The 13,655-nt window shown below is 38.5% G+C and overlaps 1 protein-coding gene across 7 annotated transcripts in view; it reads left to right on the top strand.

Moving 5' to 3' along the window:
- fryl (furry homolog, like) overlaps positions 1-13,655 on the top strand; it is a 101,056-nt gene that overhangs the window by 46,707 nt on the left and 40,694 nt on the right. For all 7 annotated transcript variants that reach the window (XM_074668275.1, XM_074668273.1, XM_074668272.1 and 4 more), the window contains 13 exons: positions 1-97; positions 830-909; positions 2,680-2,760; positions 2,882-3,050; positions 4,571-4,663; positions 4,775-4,873; positions 6,539-6,640; positions 12,415-12,518; positions 12,646-12,754; positions 12,850-12,936; positions 13,021-13,192; positions 13,301-13,433; positions 13,524-13,631. In XM_074668275.1, the coding sequence (XP_074524376.1) occupies positions 1-97; positions 830-909; positions 2,680-2,760; positions 2,882-3,050; positions 4,571-4,663; positions 4,775-4,873; positions 6,539-6,640; positions 12,415-12,518; positions 12,646-12,754; positions 12,850-12,936; positions 13,021-13,192; positions 13,301-13,433; positions 13,524-13,631 (1,434 nt within the window). The remainder of the gene's footprint in view (positions 98-829; positions 910-2,679; positions 2,761-2,881; positions 3,051-4,570; positions 4,664-4,774; positions 4,874-6,538; positions 6,641-12,414; positions 12,519-12,645; positions 12,755-12,849; positions 12,937-13,020; positions 13,193-13,300; positions 13,434-13,523; positions 13,632-13,655) is intronic.

The following is a 13,655-nucleotide window of genomic DNA, read 5'->3' as shown; positions in this document are numbered from 1 at the left end:
GGATGAACAGCATCGGGATAAAGATTACCTTCTGGAACGGAGGGACTTAGCCATAGATTTCATTTTTTGTTTAGTTTCAGTGGAAGTTCTAAAACAGGTGAGTGATATGACACTCAGGATTCAGGGTTGCACCTGTTAACCTGTTAACATTTGATCCAGACACCAAGTAGTTTTGAGTGTGGTTACTTTACTGCAGTATTAAAATCACATTATCTTATGTTAGGTGTCTACAGAATCAAAGGCATGTATAGTTGATCTCTCTTGTGAAAGCAGTAATAGGCATAGGTTTAACCTTGCACTCCTTAACTGATGTGAGATCTCTTACTGTTGTCGACTGATTTGATTTGTAATGGAATTGTTTCAGTTAATGGAATTCTTTAATTTTATTGCTTACAATCATTTACTCGGACTGCTGGGGCATTGTTTAACCCCTAAACGAGAGTTGACATCACTTTTCTTCTTTTATTACTACCTAACGATTTGCAGACTCAAAGAGATACAGTAGTGTTTAATAGGTTTGTACTGCTTATCTATTTATCTTCTGTGGCACTGGATTGAATTGCAGTGTTTTTCAGTGAAGTCTTTCCCCACAGGGTGACACAGTAAATAAACAAAATGGCAACAGACCAACTCTCTACTGAGAGTGTTTCTAAAGTGAACCGTCCAAATCTAGGCAACATGCTGAACAGAAATCCAGACCCTGGAGACCAGAGCTAAGTTGTCCTTGGCTCTGCTCCTGTAGGGAGGGCCTTGAATGGTAGCAAGAGAGAAAGAATGAAGACTATCAATGCCTCTAATAAAAATCTATGATTCCTTGTGTACGTCACAGATTCCTCTTCATCCAGTGCCAGATGTTTTAGTACATGAAGTTCTGAACCTGGCATTCAAGCACTTTAAACACAAAGAAGGGTGAGTAAACATCAACAGACAGAGAAAACAGTGAAACAAATAGATTATCTTTCTTTTGAAAAAGAACAGATAAGACTCCTTTTCTTTTGTGTTTTGTTTTACATTAGGACATCGGGCATTAATGTATTTTGTTTGAATAAACTGACTCGTTAGCCAAGGTTGGAGTTTCATGATATCAATCCTGGATCATGCATTGGTCTAAATAAGCTTTACAGCACAGCTCACTCTAAATCCCACACCTTTAAGTGCACTTTGAAGAAGATGAAAATAAGAGAGGCTTGGTCAATGTTTGAGTCAATAACTGAAAACTTGTACAAAAATGTGTAACAAGGTTAAAATTCCTACCCTTCTTCCTTCCTGCTGTCTCAGAGCCACTGTTGCTGCAACAGCTTTGCTTTCTTGTAAGACTTGACAGTCTGACATTGATGTCATTAAAACTATGGCTTAAATTTGCAAACGGATTGGCAGATTTTGTGGCTGGTAAACGTATGAGGAAAAATACCATTATATTCATAAATCAGTCCCATAGAGCTGAATGAACCAAAAACTGTGCTGCAGAACAAATAGTGTCACTGTGGCCTGATGCTATCTGTGTGCTAGTATGTATGAAAATATCACAAAACTGGCACTGTCCCGTTCAAATTACTTAAATGCCCAAAATTTGTGTATCACTTACCCTGGTACTAACAGTGTAGTTTGGGTGAAGATTTGCCTCTACAACTGGAGATCCATTCTTGGTGAATTCACTCGTGTTCACATGAACTAAATATTCCTAGTTTGCATCTCTTAATGAAGAGAAATACCACATTGATCTGAATATAAGACGACCCCCTTTTTCCAAGACAGAATTTTGCAAGAAGTATCTTTGATGTTAAAATCTTTTTTTTTTTTATTTGAAATTCTAATAAAACATTGATTATATAAACATTGTATTACAATCATAGTGCAGCTCATATCCACCCTGCTTAATCAACGGTGGCACCACCGCCACCCCTGGAAGTAAAGTTAATTTTATTTTCACACAACAGAAGTAATTTGAGGTTTCCTCTCATATTGACCAGGTCTATACCTTTTCCGAAATAGTTAACTAAATAGCCTTATGTTATTTATTTTGTTTACGTGATGGTATGCCATCTCTGTCTCTACATGGTCATGCATTCACGTTTCTCCTCTGCTCTCTGTATCCTGAAAAGTTCCTCCCCAATGTTTTCACAGACACAAACACACACATACACAGATGAGCAAACTTCATATAGGGGACAGAGAGTCAGGAAAAATAATGCCACAAACACCACAGAATCAAAAACACTGTATTTTTTAAGCACTCCCAGCCCCTGCCCCTCCTCTCTGCCATTTTATATGTTATCTGTCACTGTAGTGAGGTTTTGTGGAGTGACAAGAGAGAAAGAGTGGACTTAGAAGGGTGCGCAGCTGTACAAAGTCTAGTCCCTGAAAATATAACAACATGTTTTTTAGAAGGAAAAAAAAACAATGTCTTATATCCAGAGTTAAACTTCCAACTGCTTGAAATATGCTGTGTACATGACCTAAATCAGATTCTGAATATTTGGTGCAATAAAAGTTAAGCTAGTTTGCCTAGATGCTACTCTGGTCAGTTTTAAGAAAAACATTTAATTTAGAATCTGTTTTATCAATGACTGCACTCAGAGGAGTTGATGTCACTTCATGAACTGTGTCATCTTTCCTCTGTTTTCTGTCTGCATGCTTTAAATGTATTTATTACATTGTGTTTTGTGCTTCATTTTTCAGGTACTGCGGACCGAACACTGGCAATGTGCACATCATTGCAGACCTGTATGCTGAGGTCATTGGGGTCCTTACACAGTCAAAGTAAGCACACTGAAACTACATTCATGAGCTAAATTGTACCCCATTCCTTGTTACCATCTTAACTCTCTTCACTTCTTTGGGTAATTTAAGTCCATTTTTTTGTATAAATTTCTGTCTTTAGGTTTCAGGCAGTAAGAAAGAAGTTCATCACAGAACTGAAGGAGCTTCGGCAGAAAGAGCAGAGTCCCTACGTGGTCCAGAGCATCATCAGTCTCATCATGGGCATGAAGTTCTTCCGGGTCAAAATGTACCCCGTGGAGGATTTTGAGGCTTCTTTTCAGTTCATGCAGGTAAATTTCAGTCTCTTTATTCATGAGTTTTTGCCACAGTGCCTCTACAGTAACTGTGGCAGATATGTGAGCTTGCTAAATTGCACCAGACATCTTATTTCACTGCTGCGCCTTTGTTCAAACTCAGCAGCTCTCTGTAGCGTCGGCTCATAAAGCTCGATGAGTAACGATCAAGGATGGGGTTTGCCAAGAAGTGTGTGTGTGTTTGTGTGTGCTCCAGAGTTGTGAATGGGGTGTTTTTACTGGCCTCTATGGAGTGCATAAAAACACACTCAGTGTTAGCATTACCCTGATTTCTTAATGTGTTAATGGAAAAAAAGCGTAGATAATGTCCATCTCTCCTTTTCAGCACTTTTCATGTCTTCTATCCATTTCACCTCATCTTTAAAGGCTTGACCTATATAACATACATTTAATTATAATGGTGCCAAAGAAACTATATGTACTTCAGTTTGTCTTCTTTTAACATTAATAATACAAAGAAACAAAGATTTCTAGCTTCAGTAGCCTATCCATAAGAATCTTAACACTTTCTATCGCAGTTAAGACAATATTAAACTGTTTGTTTTTATATAGTGGTAGACAGTAGTATGGTGTTTAAGACGTTGGCACAGATGTCTTTTTTGCAACACTCCTATAAAACAGTTTCACAACCAAAAGCTTCACAGTAAAAAGAGGCTGCTTAAAAAAGGGGACTAGGGCTGCAAATTTTAAGCGTTTTCCATGATCGATCCTTTGAAGTGTTAACAGCTAATTACCCTATACTCATAAAAACAACCCTTAGATTTCTCCTTTGACATAAACAATACCAAATGTGAATTTTCTTATTAATCATGTTTTCCTCAGTATCATATTACATGTAACTGAAAGTATTGGATAGCTACAAACCATTTCGAGACATACAAACTGTTTAACATGCTGAATATCAACATGTAGTGCAGGCTGGCTTATGAAAAAAAATAGATTTCTTGTCAGAAAAAGTGAAGTTTGGAATCTGCTGTGGCAAGAAGTTTAGAATTACCAACCAGTTGGTAGTTTAAACTTAAACCATATCATTAGCGCTGTGAAAAAGCAAACAACTGTTCTCAGTTATTCTGATTTTAATTTTACATCACTGAATCACACAAAGGTTCTGTGTTTGATAGGAAGATGTGAAGAAAGCATAACAGCACTACATAGCCCCTTCATGCATGACAACCCTGACATTTCAGATAGTTTTAGGAAGTTCAGGTCCTGATGATTCTGCCGCCTTTCACTCATGCACCTCAGAGCAGAAGATAACTGTGCTGGATTTAGAACTTGATATGATATCAGTTTCAAAAGAAGTTGAATTTGATCACAAAACTGGGTCAGTGTACGTTTCTATGTAGAACATTAAGTACGAATCAGAGTCTAAAACGCACAGTGGTGCTCATACCACTCTCTTCTTCTGTAGTATCTGTATGTCACATTGTTCCCCTCTGGCATGTGTGTATGCATGTATTTCTTTATGTTCTCCATACATGTGTGTCTCTTCTCAGGAATGTGCCCAGTATTTCCTGGAAGTCAAGGATAAGGATATAAAGCACGCTCTAGCAGGCCTTTTTGTGGAGATCCTTATCCCTGTCGCAGCAGTGAGTAACATTTTAAGGAATTTTCACAGTTTAACCTCTTTCATCAATCAATCTCTGTATGCACTGTACCCCAGTCCTTCTGAATTCCATGATAATGACTTGTTTTCTTAGGCCGTGAAAAATGAAGTCAACGTGCCGTGCCTGAAAAACTTTGTGGAGATGCTGTACCAGACAACGTTTGACCTGAGTTCCAGGAAGAAGCACTCTTTGGTAAATATTATATCAAACTGGTTTTATTTCTCTTCCTCACATCCTCTGTTTTCACTTTTGACTTTTCATCTTTACTAAAGCCCTCTCCTATTGTCATCCATTTCTCCTGTTTGCACACCCAGTTTCTCATTGTTATCTGTAAATGTTTGATTTTAAAAATACAAACACACAGCCTCACTGTAACATACCTTGAACTTTACAGTCTATATTTAAGTCATTTTAGGATCCTGTTTTCCAAATCAAGTTAGGAAAGTAGTTGAGTAGCTCTAGTTTCTGGTTTTGGAACACTCTGATAATTTGTGCATAAAATTGTATTTCCACCGTGAAAATAAAACTCGTCCAGACTTCAAGCCTATAACTATATCTGGGGTATCCAGATTTTATCAAGTTTGATTTATAAAGCATTGCAAGCAAACATGACTGTGCTTTTGAAAAGGGATTAACAATCAGATGTCTGCAGTTGGTCTCATTCTACATCAGACTGTGTAAACATGGATTTTATCTCAGAAACCCTTTTTGTATGAGACAGCTTTGCCCCTTCATCACACCTCTTCCTCATCACAAACCACATTCAGGTGGAAAGCAAGGTGTCACAGGAGCTAAAATGTTGTTTCTTGAATTCACATGCAAAGGGTGAGTGATGTCACCCATTTACTTCTGAAGAGGCCAAAGATTGATGGTTGGATTAAGCATCCGCCATCAATCCATTATCTTTACCACTTACCCATTCATGGTCCTGAGGGGGCTGGAGTCTGTCACAGCTGTGATTGGGTGAAAGGTGGGGCCAATCACATGTAGAGACAAATGACCATTCATGCACACACTCATACCCAGAGACCATTTAAAGCAACCAATAAACCTAAGGAGCATGTTTTGGGACTAAGGGAGGAAGTTGGAGTTCTAGCATGAGGAAAACATACAAAATCCACACAAAAAAAGTTGCTGTCCAAGAATCTTCATTCTGTGGGGCACTTCATCACCATGCAGCCCTGACTCCACAGAACTACTGACTGATCTAGAAACAGGCAAAGAGGTTGAACTAAGGCCACAGCCTGGTTGCCTGACAAACAGGTAAAACTTGCCTGCCTGTCAGTCAAATCCACCAAGCCTCTAATTATGCCTCATTATGCATGGCTTGAAGCATTGATATAATCTGAACTTTTGATGTATGTAAGATTTACCCCTGTGAAGTTGTCATGAGTAGAGTATTATATAGTGTTTTTTTTCTGGGTCTGTAAACATGTTAGTGTGTGTCATTTTATTTTGACTTCTTGAGTTTTTTCTGACTCGTACAGTTTTTCTTTCTTTTTGAACCTCTGTGTCAGCTTTATTTTTTAACACTGAGGGTTGACGCCTGTTTGTTTCCCATGACCTGACTGACAGTACCATTTAATGCAGTGCAAGTCCACAGATCCATTTCTAATACATTGAACGCCTCTCATAAAAACACAATTAAGTGTAGCAGATTTAGTCATTTAAACAGCAGCCCTAACACTGAGGCCAGTGAAGTCTGGATACACAGATGTGAACAGTTCTTGAAGGTCTGTCTTCAGAAATAAATCTGATTTGCTTGCTGTCCGAACAAAGCCAGACGTTGTGGGCAAACTCGCTCACCCTCTTTGCTGGTTTGATGCTGACATTGTTCTGCCCTGTCCTTCTCCCCAGGCTCTCTATCCGCTGGTGACGTGCTTGCTGTGTGTCAGTCAGAAGCAGTTCTTCCTCAACAACTGGCACATCTTCCTCCAGAACTGTCTCTCGCACCTGAAGGTACAGACAGACTGAGTCTCTATACCTGATTAATTTCAGAGATGTAGTCACCCTTTGCTCTGAAGTTTAGAAAAATGACGATGTTGAAAGTGTCTGTAGGGCACTGTACTTTGTTTAGAGTGTAATTCACTTTAAACCTTAGGAGTCTTAAGACACGTTATGAAACCTGTGATCACATGTGTTTTGGTCTTTTTTTAATGAGATTGATTAACCCCTAAAGATACATTTGTGACTGATAAAAGAAGGAAATCTAATTTGAATCATGATTTTCTATTTTTTAGTCCACCCTGTGATACCTCTGATAGAAGGAACTGTCCTGGTGTGCTCTGTGGTTTTTGTCCAAAGTTCATAACGTACTTTCCTCTTTATTATCAACAACTAGATCTGGAGAGAAATAGCACTTGATTTGATACAGTCATAGAAGAATCTTTGACCCACAAAAAGCTGAGATTCGTGCTCTGAATGGATTAAAGCATGCATGAAATAAAAAAACAACTAGAGCTTATCTCACCTGTAAAAATAAATAAGATCATGTGAAGCCTGTTTTTAAACATCGTCTATCTCAGTTTGAGCTCCTTACACACTGTACGACATCTCAAGTGCTGTTTTAACTCAGGTCTGTTAATGACTCCCTGTAAACCAATTACAAACAGATCAAACCTGCTTTCCTCCTCTCCCCTGACCATCACGGGGCCAATTCAGAATCTCATTGATGAAATTACTGACTGACCGACTGACTCAATGACTGTGTGTTCGTTCTGCATTGATTGCCCTTTGTGGAGATTGTGTGATCATGTGGTGGATAGATTTCTGGATGTGATTGTGATCCAGTGGCTCTGACTGGTTGTCTGTCCTCTCAGTGATCTCATTCCAGCCCTCTCCCTCACCATCGTGATTGTCTTAGATTTGTAATCAGACAGTGTTTTGGGTGTTGAAGCTGATTTTGTGGTGAAGGTTTATGCTGGGTTGTGTTAAGTCTAATGATTATCAAAAGCTTCTTGTATGATTAGTTGATTAAACCCTGTGGCCTCTGCTAAATCATAACTTAATTTTCTTAAATGTTTACTAACATGTTATAAACTCAGTCAGCTTGTAGTGTCATGTTTTCTATTTCCAAAAATGCCCTGCTGTAATTTGTCAGCCCTCTTGCCATGAATAACAAATAACTTTATTTGAATGCCTACTCCTGACACATTAAAACAAGGACAAAGAGAGTAATTTGTAGATCAGATAAACAAGTGGTCACTGTATTATGTTTTTAAGGTTTAAAGCCACCTAAATGTTTATATACCTGCAACATTTTTTACGTTTTTCTTGCATTAAGTATTTTAAATTTACTACGTTTACCTCTTTGCCTTAAAAACTTCAGCTCCTGTGAGATTTCAGATAGCTATGAAATGGACTGAAGTTATTCAAGAGTTAAAAACGCAAAAAACAACTAGAAACAACAATAATTACTTCAATATTAAACTTCCCAAAGCCTTAAACTTCTACCAAAATGTAGATGTCAGAAGAAGTTGTCACAAGAAAACCCAATGAGCTATTAAGTTAGATATTTTCAAAATCCCAACCTGAACTCGAGTAAAAAATGAGTAAAAAAACAATAAAACAAATGACATACATGAAGGTAAATAATTAAAAGAATAACTACATTATAAGCCAACAATTAAAATCAAACTAAACGGTTACATTATGGTTACTGACGTTCAAAATGATCATCAACATGAGTGCTCTTGCTAGTACTTCTTAAAGTGTTCAGTTTGTTCCCCAAAAAGGAGTCTTCAGTGAAATGGTTTTCAACATGACCTTGAGCAAACGGCTGTTCGCCTTGAGGTTCGACTTAAGTCTGAGGCATCTCAAACACAGACACACAGCTGCAGGGGATAAGTGTTTTTGGCTGCAGTTGAATAGGGTAGTAATCGTCTTGAAATACTGGCTAATGTAAAATGAACAATCACTAAAAGATCATGAAAGATGTTAAAGATATCTCCTTTAGCTATAGAGATTTACATTGTTTTTTTTCTTTATCATCATTATCTAACCATCTATCTAAATATAGTTGTCAGTGTGTAAAACAATATAGAAAATGCCTCTCTCAAAACTTTTTCCTAAAATCAAATCAATACCTTTAACTGTATTTTAATTGTACAAAGTCAACCTCCTCCTTAATTCTAGATTGTAAACCCACAGCCTTAAATAAATCGGTTTGTGTAGTGAGTGTGTTTTTTTTATATGAATATAACCGTGCTGCTGATTTAAGAATCAATGTTTAACGGATTTGTGGCGGGGAATTCTGATTTATTTCCTTTTAGATTTTAAAAATAATTTCCATCACTATTTTTTTCCTCTTTCCTCCGTGTTCCCCTTAAATCCACTCCTCAGTTTGTTTTTTCTCTGCCCTGTTGTTTGATTTAAAGACCACAGCACACCTTACTTTGCTTTGTTTTTAGACCTTTAAACAGTTTTTGCTCACTTTCATTCAAATTATATATAACACTATGTTAAACACTAATGAATTGTTACTGAGCATGTCTCCAGAAGTGGCATGTTTAAACAGTTCATTGTGTTTGATTTCATGAACGTAGTCTTTGTCCTGTCACAGTGACAAGAGTAGACACACTTTGTACTGCTCTGGTCTCTTTGTCTGGGTTATGTTTTTGTTTTATAACTTGCATGTGTCCCCACACAAACCCTACATTCTTTGTCTCCTGTCATTTGATCTTTTTCTCATACTGACTCGCTCCAGATGCCGTCTAACAACAGCATCCGAAAGCAGATTGAGACGCTGCAGGTGAGTTAATCTGGCGTCAGTGACCTCCCTGCTGCTGCCATTTCTTTTCATGAACCTGGTCTTGAGCTGGACGTAGAGATGTAGAATACAGCCGTGTTTCTGCCTGGTTGTCTGGAAGCTCCAAGTGAGTCATTCTCTGTAGTGACAGTGACGTTGATGTGTTTATTTCAGTAGAGAAGAGGAACACGTGGAGTGTCTGTGACTTGTGATGCTGCTTAGGTTTTCAGTGGGCTGGTTTGTGTTTGTGGGCAGCTGCACTAGCTTTTGTGTATTCGTGGGAATATGTTTCCAGCAGTTTAGTCAACCACTCATTAATATACATTTCAAGCAGAACAAAAAAATTATCAGCCATGTTTGCAATTACTAGACATGAGGAAGACCTGACTCTTATAGTAAAGTAGTGAATTGCAACATATTTACTCATGGACAACTAAGGTTGGAGTGTAAAGGATGTAATATTGATTAAAAAAAGTGTTATGTAGGTCTGGTATTCCCTATCTGAGGGAGACAGGGCATCATTGTAGCCAATCATTGTTTGATATTTTTGAACTCACTTCTGGTAGTTTGACATTTTGTATTTCTGTCTCTGATTTGATCATTAACCAACTGAGCTTTGGTGCTATCAGTCTTCTCTTTGCTAAATCTCTTACCTCTCACTCTAAAAGTAGGGCTGTTATAAATTATTACATGACAATGTGTCAGAGATTTCATTTTCAACACTCTGACACAAAGCAGAAATAAAGTTTGTCGAGTTGTGGAGTCACTTAAATTTGCAAGATAATTCAGAAGTGACAGAATTGCAGATCTGACTCGGTAAATGCAAAATTTATTACAGTTCTGTTTTCAAAGAGTGCCGTAGGGCCATGACAGGGTGGGAGATTAACACTTCTAAAGGAAAACAGTGATTTATTTTTGAGTAGGACAGAATAGAAACAAAAAGTTGTAATATCAGCTTTGCTGAGCAGCGACAATTGATCCATGTGTTTACAGTTGTTTCTGGTGATCCCAGACCACTCCAGTTAAATTCAAATAAATATTTTGAAGAGCTGCATTTTTTTCTTAATAGAGTGTAGATATTTGGCACCACTTGAAAGATAGTTGTATTGCATCAGTCAGAATGATGACAAGGTGACATATCAATATTTCCCCTGCTGTTACACAAAAGATGGATTCATGGGGAGGGACAAAGGTCAAACTCCCTTAATCCAGGATGAAGGGAAAAAAACTCACTAACATAAAAACATGCCTCTTTTCTAATTTACATTACTTCATTTACATACTTTGAATAAATGAACCAACAACTGTAGGATTGTTTGAAAGTATAAAACTTTGTCTTAACCAAAGCAATCAGGTTGATGTGAGTGATGATGTGACAGTGATAATCTTCAGCAGACCTGTTTGACATCAGAGACTACATTCATAGCACTCAGTGATCTGCTGTTGTATGCAACTGGGATTTGTTGCTTAAGCTAAGCTATGCCGTGCCATCATCATAATTATCTCAACTGTGCTCTCACAGTGACGAGATCTGTGCTAATCTGTGGGCGGGGCCCGGCAGTGATGATCTCTGTCTTCAGGCTTTGTCTTCACTGTGAAACTTGTCAATTTTTAACCCATATTTTGAAATGTGATTTCCAAGATAAACATATGTAATTATTTATTTGGTGGAAGAATGGGGAAATGAACAGATCAAATGATAATATTAGATGAGGTAGATATAAGTGAATGACTCATTGAAAACAATACTCAGACATGAAAAAAGGTCAAAGAAGCACCTTTAACTAGCCCAGTGTGAGTGTCCACACATTAAAAATTACAGAATTTTAGTTGAACTAGTAAAAATGAAAAATGCTGTCTAACCATGGAGTGACCAATCAGTATTTTATTAACAGAAAATACCATTGAAGAGGGCATGCTTTCCCATACTTCAAACATGGATGTAGAATAACAATGATCAATGTTCCAGACTTGTTGTAAAAAAAAAAAATCTCTGAGTCTGTCTGTAAACTGATCAAAACAGTCTGTTCTAAAGATAGCACAAGATCTTCATTACATTTACTGAAATGATGAGGTCATTGCATAAGGATCTCTTACCTGGTTTATGACAGGCCTCAAACACCAAGGTCTGCCCATAGCTCTGCCCACAGGCTCCTGAGGGTTGGCCAATTGGACAGAATGGGGTTTGTGGAGCAGGGAGCCTTAAAGAGACAGCAGCTAAAACATTTTTTTTCAAACTGTGGCTGAAATAAGGGTTTTCTAAAACACGCACTTCCTCCTCTTTAAGTCTCTTATGTTTGTAGACAATGACTAAAAGAGGTATATTAGACACCCTGGTTTATGAGAACATGACAAAAAAATATTGTTACTGTCTCACACAGAAGATGGAAATCCTCAGACACTCTGGTTCTTTATCACACATTACTAGAATAACTTTCATCTTACCCCCATTTTGAGGATCATTGCTCGCAGTATTATTCTGTCCACTTATCCCATGATAAAGGCCCAAAGATGTACCGCCGGGATGGTTAGCATCTGGTTTGGGATTAAAATAACTTTATCAGTAGTTCTGAATTATGTCGTGGTGAAGGTCTGCTGAACACCTTGAAATGAAAAAGACCTTTGGTGACAGATTTCACAGCGCTGAACTGTTGGTGGCTGCTCTACTCCGGAAATTTGCTGTAACATTTTGTACATGATGATGTACAGCTGGAAACTTCTGTTGACCCAAGTGTAACTCTTTTCAGACCATGATGACTTCATACTGTTCAGACATCACTCTTGACTCATTACAAATTATGCACGGATACTGAAAAGCTAAAACTTGGCAGCTGTTATCAGTCCTAAGGACTAAGTACAGTTGCCAAGTTTTGTGTTTGATCTGAGTTTCTGAGGAAAGCAACAACCTGATCTTTTAAGTCTCACAGGTGGGTATAAACACAAAAACATGTACAAGTGGCTCATATTATTCTTCTGACATCCACAGAACAAAGACCCCAAAATGTCCCGTGTAGCACTGGAGTCACTCTACAGACTGCTGTGGGTCTACATTATCAGGATCAAGTGTGAGAGTAACACTGTCACTCAGAGGTCAGTTCCAGCAACACACACATGCACAAACGCAAGCTGAAAGTTGACCCTTTTGCAGTTGATGACTCTTAATTTAAATTAGTGATTGTGTCTCAGCACTAAAAAAGCTAAAATCTCTTTTCTTTAGTCGACTACTCAGCATCGTTTCAGCACTTTTCCCCAAAGGCTCCCGCAGTGTAGTGCCCAGGGACACACCCCTCAACATCTTTGTCAAGATCATTCAGTTCATCGCTCAGGTACGCTTGGATCATGACCTGCCATACCTGAATCTCACAGCTCAGCTAACCTTCAAAACACAGCATGTGGTAACCACATTTTTTTTGCTCTGCAGGAAAGACTGGATTTTGCCATGAAGGAGATCATCTATGACCTCCTATGTGTCGGCAAGTCTCACAAAACCTTTGCCATCAACCCAGAGGTAAGTCAGACTCAGGAGTTATAGTTTGATTTTGTTGAAGTGTGGAGGGGTCTTCTCTGATCCTCTCCTTCTCTGCCTCACCAGCGGATGAATATTGGCTTGCGAGCCTTCCTGGTGATTGCTGACAGCTTACAGCAGAAAGATGGGGAGCCTCCGATGCCTACAACAGGGATCATCATGCCCTCTGGTAACACACTGCGTGTCAAAAAGATCTTTCTCAACACCACCCTCACTGATGAAGAAGCCAAGGTCATAGGTAGGTTCTGGAAACTTTAAGGGAAAAACAGTAACAGTGTTTTCGTCTATACTGCTCGCTGAGTTGTTTTGTTGTTTCCTTTGAGCGTAATGATTCTTGTTTCTACAGGCATGTCACTTTACTACCCACAAGTAAGAAAGGCCTTAGATAACATCCTGAGACACCTGGACAAAGAAGTGGGACGTTCCATGAGCATGACAAACGTGCAGATGTCCAACAAAGAGCCTGAGGACATGATAACGTATGAAACAGTGACATGAAATCACACTTTACTGCTCTTCGTTTCTGTATGTTTGACTTATTCAGGTTCCGATTTTTTTTTGTTCAACAGGGGAGAGAGGAAGCCAAAGATCGATCTATTCCGTACATGTGTGGCCGCCATCCCTAGGCTGATACCTGATGGCATGAGCAGACAAGACCTGATTGAGCTTTTGGCGAAGTAATTCACCCTCCTCTGAGCCTA

The sequence above is a fragment of the Halichoeres trimaculatus genome, unplaced genomic scaffold (assembly GCF_033239565.1).
Source record: "Halichoeres trimaculatus isolate MK-OKI-2021-1 unplaced genomic scaffold, fHalTri1.1 fHalTri1_scaffold_4, whole genome shotgun sequence".
Classification (NCBI taxonomy): domain Eukaryota; kingdom Metazoa; phylum Chordata; class Actinopteri; order Labriformes; family Labridae; genus Halichoeres; species Halichoeres trimaculatus.
The sequence above is the reverse complement of the archived record's forward strand: the minus strand, read 5'-3'. Positions and strand labels throughout refer to the sequence as shown.